General features: G+C 38.8%; 1 protein-coding gene across 2 annotated transcripts in view; it reads right to left on the reverse strand.

Annotated features, from left to right (window-relative positions):
* Positions 1-12,112, reverse strand: part of LOC134537001 (chromodomain-helicase-DNA-binding protein Mi-2 homolog) — an 83,812-nt gene that overhangs the window by 26,648 nt on the left and 45,052 nt on the right. The window contains exons 23-30 of one of the 2 annotated variants that reach the window (XM_063377156.1): positions 9,775-9,927; positions 8,692-8,835; positions 7,578-7,674; positions 6,906-6,947; positions 6,712-6,812; positions 5,139-5,230; positions 3,617-3,803; positions 2,918-3,124 (exon numbers count right to left, since the gene is read on the reverse strand). In XM_063377156.1, coding sequence (XP_063233226.1) covers positions 2,918-3,124; positions 3,617-3,803; positions 5,139-5,230; positions 6,712-6,812; positions 6,906-6,947; positions 7,578-7,674; positions 8,692-8,835; positions 9,775-9,927 — 1,023 coding nt within the window. Of the gene's footprint in view, positions 1-2,917; positions 3,125-3,616; positions 3,816-5,138; positions 5,231-6,711; positions 6,813-6,905; positions 6,948-7,577; positions 7,675-8,691; positions 8,836-9,774; positions 9,928-12,112 lie in introns of both variants that reach the window. The other variant, XM_063377155.1, reaches the window with a different exon arrangement.

Here is a 12,112-nt window from a genome sequence, read left to right on the forward strand (position 1 = left end):
ATTCTCCTTTGAATGCGTATGAGAAAAAAAAAGACAGCTGTCTTTTTGTTTCGCTTGCCAAAGTACAAGTTTCACAAGTTGGCTCACAAGAAGTCATTGGAAGCATCAGAGGTTCAATTTGGCAGAGCATTGGTGTTAATTTGGTGGAGCATTGGTGTTACTACCTGGTGACTTCAAGCAAACGCTTCCAGTTATACATCGCTCAACACCAGTTGATGAATTGAATGCCTGTTTGAAATATTCAACTTTTTGGAGCAGAGACAAAACAAAAATGCATTTAACAAATACGAGACTAAAGCTTTAAACCGATCCAACAACTGACATATTTTAAGACAATTACTTGAGGTCGGTAACGGCACTGTACCTACAGATCCAGAGTTTGTCCATCCACTAGCTTTAAAATAAAAAAATATTTTTATGTTTAAAAAAAATATTTTTTTTTCCCCCTTTCTTTTCATTCCTTAGCTTAGCCACAGCAATGCAAAGCAGGGTATTAAAATGAATTGTGTGTTTCCTTGATGAATCTATGTTCACTAGAATACTTTGATTTACTTTCATGTTCATTTTATTTCAGACTGAGCCACAGCAAAGAGTGGCCGGGTTTAGCTAGTTATAATACACCAGCCCCTCAAAGTAACGCTCTAATTCGTTCCAGGAAAATAGAGCGCTAATCAAAACAGCGCTAATCAAATACGTTTTTGCCATAAGAGTGCATGTTATTCAAAATAATTGGTTCTCCAGCCACTGAAATCCGTTTCTTTACTATTCCTTATATGACATTTATTTCGTTTAAATGTACGTATTTACATACCACATCTAAATATAATTTAAGAAAAATATAAATGTATAAATTGCATTTAAAGTTCAAATAACCTAAAATAATACTATATTTAAATCACAGGCGGCATAATTGAACTGTACATAGCCTACTAACCTCATATTTCTTTGCGAAGCACGTGTATACGTAACATTTTTTAGTTACAAATACAGTAGAACCCTGTTATAATGAATCTGAAGGGAGCAGTTTATATGTTCACTATAGAGGGGAAACTTTATATCTGGGAAAACTTTTATATCGGCAATACATACTCAAAAGCATAATCTTAACTACACATAGGCCTAAGCCAAGAAAAGAACGAATGGAAATACTCAAAGCAACAGTTTTATGAGCAAATGCAGATATTATTTTTAATACACTACACATGTACAAACTTTCTCTTAATGGTTCTTCGACATCGGCGTATTTTCCTTTTTTCAGGCGTTTAATACTCTGTGACGTATTCGCAGCTTGAGAAAGAAGATTGTTCAGCTTGTTTAATATTGTATTTAATGTGGATGTTGCAATTCCCAGTTCCTTTGATATTAACACGTGCGGGACAGTGGGGTTGGAGTCTACCTTTTTAATAATGTTCAGTTTATCTCGCACAGATAATGCCTTACGTTTTTTAACGCGTTTTTCACCCTTTTTTATGTACGTATTTCTTATTGAAGCACATTTGCAGCTTAATAACACTAAATTCTTTTTACCGTCACAAGTAAATAAACGAAAAATAACGAGTCTGGCGCATCAAAGATCACTACGTATCATTTAGTATCGCAGTTGTTAAAGCTGGAACGAAAATTTCTTACTTTCTATGGAAAAATTTTGTCCACAGAGTTCTATCTAGTGGTAGTCTTACGAACCTTACTCGATCAAAATGTCCGAAACGTGAACGATAAAAATGAGACGTAAAAATATTGAATTTGCTGCTATAATGTACATACTTATTTGTGTGGCGGTAATTTATTTTCAATTTTGATAACTTATTAAATGTACACGCGTTCGCCCATTCTTTAACTATGCAGGGAGAACTATTTTTATTTTCACCAAACTGAGCACCATTTCTGGCTACACGTAGCCTACCGAGGCCACTCGATTACGACTTGTTTATAATATGAACAGTGGACAATCGAGTAGCATATTGCGGAGAAAAACGTTAATGTGATCCAGAATAGACGTTTTGTGAAAATACTTTTAATTATATGAAAATATTTGAGATAAATGTGCATTATGTCGGCAAAATTTGTTCGTGGTACACGGGAAAACGTATCAACATTGACAAAAGTTGTGCGCTATATCCAATAAATTAATACATAACCTCACATCATTTTGCCGGGACCGAGACGGAAATTCACAATAAACGGGAATTCATTATAGGCGGGTTCACTATAAACGGGTTCTACTGTAATAGTATTTTAAACATATAAGCTCTGTTTGAATGTTTAAGAATAGAGAAGAATAAATTTTACGTTTTCTATTAACAAATTGCTATCTTAAAGGTTTAGTAAATAGTTTATATTGAAATCGATTCTAAACAAAAGTAACTTCGTGTGCGCACGACTAGGAGTCAGCGCAGCCTGTCATGCAAGATGTGAACTAGCCTCGAAAGCTTTCGGCATTTCCCACTAGAGCTGAACTAGCCTCGAAAGCTTTCGGCATTTCCCACTAGAGCTGCTACTGAGTAGCAAGACGGCGTAGTATGTATAAACATTAGCTAAACACACACGTAGGCGTCGGAAAACGTATTTACGAAATATTACTTACTGTGCAATTTTAATTAGGCTTTAAAAATATGCGATGGAAGCGAATAACTATTACATAAAAAAGGTAATATCTTTTTTGATTCGTCATAATGTTTATGTTACACAAGTGCCGTCTTATTTTTAATTTATTGCATTTTGATTGTTACATTGTGCACATATGAAAATAAAATTAATTATGTGGACGAGAAAGAGCGCTACTTCGAATATATGACCGCGCTACTTCAAATCATGCCCTAATTAATTGGCGTCGTTACTTCAAAACAGCGCTAATTGAACAGCGTTACTTCGAGGGGCTGGTGTATATGATGCGGTGAGGTGGCACCAGCCCGCGTACCTCCTTGTCCTTGGCCTCCTCCTGGCTGGCGACGGTGGGCGTGGGGCTGGCGGCGGCGCTAGTGGCCGGGGTGGCGCTGGTGCTGGTGGCGCCGCTCCGCGGGGTCTCCCCCGACTCCCCGCCCAGCCCCAGCTTCACCGGCTCCACCGGCTTGCGGATCAGCTCCGGCATGCTGTAGTAGCCGTTGATGTGCTCGAACTCCTGCACCTGCCGGCCAGCGAGCCAACCACAACATAGCTCACTTGCTCCGCTCCTACACCCCGAGGGCGCAACAACAGGGGGGGCAAGGGTATTTTGCCCCAACCCCCCCCCCCTTCTGAAACCTTGAAGTGGGGTCAAACAGGGGCAAATAAAGTGCTGTGTAATCAATTTTTTAGATAATAAAACTGCTCAAATAGCACCATTTTCCACCTTGAAATACAAATTTTCCCGGGGTAGGACCCCCGGACCCCCCACTTCAATAGGGGGGATCGATGATTCTTTATGAAAAGGTATATTGCCCCCCCCCCCCCCCTTTGGAAATTTAGTTGTTGCGCCCCTGTTACACACATATGTTTGTAAAGGGGGGCCTAGACCTGGGGGTATGGAAGACAAACGGTGACTTGTAAGTAGCCATGAAACGATCACGTGCTTGCACAGTCTGTACAGATCGCAAGCACTGCCACACAGCGGGGAGGAGAGGGAGGAAGAGGGGCTTACCTTCTTGCGTATGAGCGACATGACCCCGATGCGAGTCAGCACGTGCTGCCGGCTGAGCCCCTCCCGCGGCACGCCGTCTGCGAAGGTGTCGGCGTTGTCCGCTCCCGGCTCGCACAGGTGCCTCATGAACAGCGACACGTACGCTTTGAAGTTCTTCTCCGACTTGCCCCGCAGGTCCCGCACCAGCCTGGAACACAACCTACCATTATTTCAGTTACCACATGTTCCGACCGAGATGCAGCTGTGACGCCACAAAAACGCTTTCAGTTGCTGTCTGGGCAGAGTCTTACATAGTGCTCGGAAAGTCCTGATCTACAGACTACATTGGTGGCGCCGCCTGGGAATATGCTATAAGAAAAATCACATTCGACGATAGCTAAAAGTTTTTCTACAAGAATTTGCAAGAACGCGAATTATTCGGATTTAAAACTCGAATTCAATGAAGTTAGGTTTATCATTGACGAGAAGGGATTTGTTCCTAACATACCGATGCTGTGACTGATTTCCAGAACAATACATTGAGTAGAATTGACAAAAAAAAATTTGTATTAATGCAAAGCGTATTCTTATGGTTAAAAAACCTAAAATCAGTTCATAACGTGGTGCATCCATGGTAAGTTTGTCAGTGTGGACTTCCACGAATTCGTTCAAGTTACAGTCAACTTTAAGCACTCTTCAACTTCAAACAGTAGTGTTCATCCACACTTGCACAAGTTCTTACACAAGTAGAATTGGATCTTTATTTATTTTATTCTTTGATACTCAATGATACAATACTGTTATCTTAGTATCGCACACTGATTTAAAAATCCAATACATAGGTTACATTGGAAGAATCAACATGCATTTTTCTTACCTATACCGGCCAGCAAGGAAATTCTAATTGTTCCAGCTGTTCAGTCTAAACAGTTGCTCAGTACAGCAGACTTGAAAACAGGAAAAGAAGTAGACATGTTACTAAATCTGTTTGAATATAATTTTTTTCTACACTGAAAATCTGTAAACTTTTAAAAACTCACCACACTAATAATAGTATCAAAATAAATATGTGTGCACAGTCAAATCTCATTATAGATTTTACTGGTTCATACGGTCCTTACATACTCCGAAAATCTGGCCATACTTCTTTAGTTAACCAGATTTAATTTAGTTTACTTAATTGTCAATATCTCAGATTGCTGACAAAGCTATAACTACAGATTTGAATGAATGCAATACTTATGCTTGGATATCAACCTGATGTTACAGCTACAATGAATCCGTACTTACATGAAGACTCCTAATTTTCTTCAATTTCCAGCACCATCAACTAGTAATTGAGTGAATTTAACACACGTATGTGAGGGAAGGCCTTTAACGAAAGTTCACGTGCGAGAACCAACATTCTAAAACTTCCCACGCCCAGAAGAGGGCTCGCTCTACGAGTTGTGGTTCGTCTGGGGGACAGTATCTTGAGCCACCCACACATGCTTTACAACAACTCGCACCCAACGGCAGCAATAATCACTACAGCACTACTTACCACTGGGAGTTAAACGCATCCTGGGGCGGCATCCCGTAGCGCATGATGGCATTCAAAAACGCCTTCCGTTGCCTAGCGTTGAAGCCAAGCACCTGAAGACAGAAGTATGTTTGCATTTTAACCTTGCATCACCACACCGTTAGTAGGTTACACACATACATACAAAAACAAAAGAAGCAGCCAAATGCAAGTCAAGTGTAAATAAATGTTTACTAACTTATACCAAATGCCTTTTTGTAGTGTCACATTGTGCCTGTTGTTTACAATTTCTAGTTTACAAACTTGAAACTTCCCATAATTCTGGCTTAGCATCACCACTTAAAGAGTTCAATTGACTGCTCTATCTTCAAGACTATTCATTTGAAGTGCGCAAAGGTCAGGAAAGTCTAAGTCAAATAGAATCTAATTATTATCGACTGTCTTCAGGAAAATTTTTAAAAAACTCCAAACATTCAGTAGAACTTTCCTTAGAGCAATACAGGTATGTTAAAAGCCGGATTTAATGCTGTAGTTTGGGGCCATAAATAACTTCATCGGTGTCCACTAACCTCAGTGTTTATGGGCAAGAGATCCACTCAAGCTGTTAAAAATGGAATACAACTGACGGCACATTTTTCGCAAGTATAAAAGTAAAGCGACGAACAACCGCCTACTCCCCACTTTCTCACCCGAACTGCCGCTGTGATGTTCGTCTTTTGACATCTCAAGCAATTATTTCTTCCACATAGCTAACAACAAAAAAAAAGTGGACTCATACCCCACGGAGGCAAAAAAACACTGACATTTTTCATTCAAGCAAGTGGTCATTGGAAAAAATAATTTTTACTACACTTGTTCAAGATAAGATACATTTTTTGCACGTGTTCAGTGAAAATTTAGACTTTAAGACCTGGATATTATTATAAAAATAACAAAATAAAAATTCATAAATGATTGCTAAATAGTATGTCTAGATATAATAATGATGTGTTAATTCTACATGTTTGTTGAAGGACCAATCAAAAAGTCTCATGTTACATATAAGTATGCCTGTGCGAATATTCAAATTTTTGGATAAAAATACAAATAATAAACAATTCGTATTGATTCAACCTCGAATATCAACACTTTGAAATAACGATTATTTGTTTGCTTATAAATACTCGACTTTAAACCAAATCCACCCCCCCCCCCCCCCCCCAAATCATTTAGTGCTATTAATTTACGAGAATTAATTTTTCAAAAATCTTCATGCAATCATCATTTAACATTGATAAACTTTTAAATTTGTTCGTCACTCACAACACACTATAAGAAGCATTGAAGAAAAATTGTTAAAAAAAATTTTTTGGGACAACCATGATACAAAAATACATAGGTAATTAAGGCAGGCGGCTACAAGAGAGACACACAATTTCGTCTAATCGCACTTCTACTTTGTTGAATCGTGTCTCCGCATTCTCCTGTGATGTTTCATGTAGTGTATGTTGCTTATGAAATTTAGCTTCATTATATCTAATTATAAAGATAAAACACAAATTTCCTTACGACACCATCGCCTACACCAAACTATCACGACGGATGCGCTGCCTACCTCCATGTTTCCACCGACGCGCGCCAGCAACGGGGGCAAGGGACGATCTTTCTCATCTCGGCGCTCCATGCGTCGCCGGCTCCGCCTGCCCAGGTCGTTGGCTGAAGGGAAACACAACACACGGCGTGAAAACAGCTCTCCCGCCACAGAAACCAACAACTAACTCAACACGTGACAAGAACTGTAGCACTCACCATCTGCTTTCTCATCGAAGTCATCATCTTCTTTGTCATCGTCTGCAAGCAAATTAACAAGTTTAAAATTAAATCATTAACATTTAACACATCAAAAAATTAATTATTACAAATAAAAATTTAATTTTTAAAATACTTATATTTTTTAAAAATAAACATTTGAATATTTAAAAAACCTTTTGTTATTGCCCTGTTTATTATGAACACCTTTCTATTACAATCCCTTTTGAGAAACCATGGAAGAGGTTTGTTAAAAGTCGAAAAATTGAAGGAAATTGTTGAAAATTCGTTCAAAGCTTGTTGCGTTGCATTTCTCTTGGCGAGTGCTATACTGCGCGCAGAACAGTAGACACCCCCTCCCCTCTGCTGACATTCTTCTTCCACCTCACATCTCCTTCTAACATCTATTTCCAAAGTTAGTGCAACCTAATAAACAATTAATTATGATATTTTTAAAAAATATATTCAGTAGTATCAATTTTTAATCCTAATTAAGACATTTCACATTTCCTTATAGCATAATTTCATTATTACAGTTTAAAAAAATTTGAAGGTCTTTTCAGGTACGTCAAAATGGGATTTCATTGTATCGGTTGTTCTCGAAACCTACTGTAGGTATTCTCAACAGCAAGGCCTAACTCATCTGAACTGGACCTGTCTCACAGGACTCACCTGAAGGAACTGAGAAGTCAGAGTTGTAGTCGGACAGGTTGTCTTGCCAGGTTGTGTTGTCGCCTCCATCCACAGTGCCTTCCATGCTGTAGTTGACCTTGAACAGACAACCCATAATTCGCAACGGACAGCGATGGGCCAGGTCAATCCCACACGACAAGTGTAAACCCTTCCTCCAATAAGAATCAAAATATTTTGCCATTAGATACGTTTGTCATTCCATTAAGACTTCATTCCATTAAATGTCATTCCAGCTGGCTCTAAATGTAACATTTCACTTGAAAGCAATAAACAGTGGTTTTTCTATGTATACCTTAGTTTTGATTAATGCTAGTACAAATTAGATGCAGATTATTAATGGTACATTAATTAAGACACTAAGAAACTACGTAGTATGAAATATTAATAACACTGTTTTCTAGGCAGTGTACTCATTGTCAATTTCCCTGTGTTTTCTGGGATTTACACACACCTTTTCAATTCCATGAGATCCTCCCTGTTTAACAGATTTCCTAGCTCTTTCAAGCCATTGTGAAGAATGATAAAAAGTTTTTTTTTTCCTTCGTTTTTACAATTTTTACTGTGGTCAACGGCTTCTGCCAATGGCCAGTGTGCTAGAAAGACAAAGTGACTATTATTCTCATATTATATATTATTTATCAAGGGATCTACTACGTATGGTTTATTCTCTGTCGAGGCTAGTGGACGTGAAGGAAAACAGTCGTGGAACACTGGCAGTCAGGGGCGCAACAACAGGGTGGGGCAAGGGTATTTTCCCCCACCCCCCCCTTGAATTATTGAAGTGGGGGGGGGGGGGGGGGAAACGGGTGCAAAGAAAGTGCTGTAAAAGTCGGATAAATAATTTCATTATTTCCTCTAACTGTGTAATCAATTTTTAGATAATAAAACTGCTTAAATAGCACCATTTTCCAACCTGAAATACAAATTTTTTTCCTGGGGAGGACCCCCGGACCCCCAACTTCAATAGGGGGGGATCGATGATTCTTTATAAAAAGGTATATTGCCCCCCTTCCTTTGGAAATGTAGTTGTTGCGCCCCTGCTGGCAGCTGACGGTGTGTGAGCGAACGACAGGCCGAGCGCCCAGTAACGCACCTGCTTGCGGACCCTCTTGCCCTTGCCCAGCGTGCGGGCCATGTCCTCCTGCTGCTGCTCGTAGTGGTGCCGCAGCAGCTTCACCCAGTAGGCGGGGTCTGTGTTCTCCGCCTCCTGCTTGATGATCTCCGTGGGCTCCTCCTCCTGCGGGACATCGACCCTGACACTGTTTCTGCGCAACTACCTCCATCTCTCGTCACTCCTGAGACTTCTCAAGTGAGAGCTACAGTTCTAGAGCGTTACGAAAATTCCCATCACATGAAGGGAATAGTTAGGTACGTGGTGGGGGAAACCAGAAGAGGAGGGGAATAGTTAGGTACGTGGGGTAGGGGAACCGGTAGAGGAGGGGAATAGTTAGGTACATGGTGGGGGAACCGGTAGAGGAGAGGAATTGTTAGGTACGTAGTGGTGGAACCGGAAGAGGAGGGGAATAGTTAGGTACATGGTGGGGGAACCGGTAGAGGAGGGGAATAGTTAGGTACGTGGGGTAGGGGAACCGGTAGAGGGGAATAGTTCGGTACATGGTGGGGGAACCAGAAGAGGGGAATAGTTAGGTACATGGTGGGAGAACCAGGAGAAGAGGGGAATAGGAATAGTTAGGTACGTGGTCTGGTAAATCAGTAGAGATGATGACAGGGGAGAGGCATGCTTGTACACTTCCATACTTGAACACTTGCACACTTGCAAAATTGCATAATTTAGCACTCGCATGATTTCATATATTCTTTTTGATCTATGTTAGACAAAGAGAATTACGTTTCTTATACCTAATAATATATTAAACAAGAAGTTTCAGTTCTCGTCGCACCTGGACTACTTCTTTACATTAAAATGGGATTTTACTATTTATGCTCTTACAAAATTCTTCAGAAACAATTTCCCAAAATAAACCTGAATTTCGGTTCAACCATGATTTTCATCAGCTTCATACAGCCCTAAACTGTCCGAGAAACATATCAAAACAGAGACAAATTTTAAAATGCTTGAAAAATTTGTAAATTCTATAAAACTTAATTAATGCTGTAATGAATATTTATAAATGCTATTTTCTGTCATCTCTAGGCCCAGACTATTTCGACTCACCTCTTCACCTTCTTTTGTCACGTAACTCGCAACCTTGAAAGATGATAAGTACTCATTGGCCCAATTCTCTTTCTGTTCGATACCCTGTTTGGTTCTGTCGAGCAACTCGTCTATCGCTTTGTCATCGTAGTGGATAGCTTCGTCTTCTTTACCCTGAAAAATTCACACAAAAAATTATTGTTTTTAACACACTGCACTAATTGCAAAATAGCTTAAGATAAAGTGAGAAATAAAGGACTTATAGTAATTAACTGTTTTTTTAATAAAATAAGTCAACAATATTCTAGACAGTGAATTAATGATTGATTCTTGGAAATGAACAAATCCATTTAAAAAATTTCAAATAAAAATTTTTTTAAATGCTTTAATATCTCACATAATATGGTAAGTGTGTAAATGACTGTTAAAAATAATATAAACAAAGCTTTCACTATATATATATATATATAAATTTTGTTTGAGCTAAATTATCTTGTTAGCGACGAATTAGGCATGTTTACATTTTAAACTCAAGTTAATCACCCTGTTTTTATATTATTTATTTATTTATTAATATTGTAACATGCCCACCAACAGCCGAGGGCTTTAGCGGTGGGCACGACACATATATACAAGCACAACATACAAACAATACAAACAAACAAATAAAGTTTAAAATATAACTATTAAAAATAAACATCAAAATATAAAATGCATAAAAAGAAATACAATACATAAGACATTATAATGAAATTACTAATTGCAGGCTTATGTTAAAAAAATAAATTTAAAAAATTAAAAAAAAAAAAAACATTATATAGCTACACTTTTACAGATTAAGATTATCAATTTTATTGTAATTATAAATGAGTCGAAAAAATGTATCATTCTTTTTATGGTAACAGCAGCTAAATAAACTGTGTTTTAGTTCAGCAATATTGTAAACACATTTTCTGCGAACTTCCCCTGGAATCCAGAAACATTACAGAACTTTACTCGCTACTACCTTTGAATAAATATACTGTATAGAGGTTGCCAGCCCAGGTTAAAATTTCTAATACGGTTTTGAGGTAGTTGGTTAATTCACCGCCGCAATCGCCACCATCTCTAGGGCATCGACTTGTGGTGGTCCCTAGCGGACAAGTGTCGAACTCTTCAAACACCCCTTCCCCCTCCCGTTGAACGACCTCGAGCTGCAGTGAATGATAGGTGGGGGGTGCGGGGAATGACAGAGGGCGACAGTGCTGCGCTCTAACGTGTAAATAACAACTAAGACGATACAGGGCGTTACAGCAGCGCCCTGCAGCAGTAAAGTTCCCAAGCTGCTCATCACACGCTCCTGAAAAACGTAGAGTAAATCCTATCCACTAGCGACTTCTATACAGTATACAGCAAAACCCCTTATTTGCACTTTTCATGGGGACAAAGTAAAAAAGTGTAAAAAGCGGGAAAGTGTAAATAAAGGGAAAAGCATAAAAAGGAGTACAGTTTACCTTATTTAGAATTTTTTTCCTTTTGTTTAATAGCACATACTACAATGCAGGTACAAACACACTAACAACAAATTTTACTTTAGTATTTAATCAATTATTAATTTACCACATTTGACAAAAATAAAAAAAGAATGAAAGCCAAAATGTTTTTCTGATTACTTCCTAAAAAATAAATTTGAAATTTTCTTCTGCTTGCTTTTTTGGCTGTTCAAGGAGATTATTTGCCTCTCCAAATTATAAATACAGTTGCAACCGGCAGGGTTTATAACAAATACGGGCTACATACACATTGCTCACAGTAAAAAAATTTTTAAGAAAAGGCCGCAAATTGATGAATATTTACCGTCAATAGCGCGCCAAACGCGGAGAAAGGTCATTGTACTCGGTCAGCTGCTGTAACGACGCGGCGGCGCATGCGCACTCTATGCTCCGCCCAGACTCATGACGCCATCAGCCGCCAACCAATAGATGCGAGCTTAGCGGAAAAAAATATAAGCTCCACCTCCCGTGTACCAATTTTATCCAGTTCTAATACCAGTTTATTGGTATACGCACCAGTTTTCTCGCTGCCGTGACATGTTCAAGTTTACGTTTATCATGATGTCTTGATACCAATAATTAATTATTTACGATCCCCAGAAATAAATGGTTAGTTTAAAAAATATGGCGTCAACTGTACAATACTTCCCAAATTATAAAAGACGTATAAAACAGTTACCAAGACACCGCTCATTTTATCTTGTGAAGTTTATGTCTCGTACCAGTATTTCGGCTAAGTTGTGACATAAATACAGTATCAGAACTTACAAGCAGCCATGTTTGTACATTCATGAGTTTACGTTTTTCCCTCGTGCATTTTAGATTGT

Source organism: Bacillus rossius, chromosome 11, assembly GCF_032445375.1.
Source record: "Bacillus rossius redtenbacheri isolate Brsri chromosome 11, Brsri_v3, whole genome shotgun sequence".
Taxonomy (NCBI): domain Eukaryota; kingdom Metazoa; phylum Arthropoda; class Insecta; order Phasmatodea; family Bacillidae; genus Bacillus; species Bacillus rossius.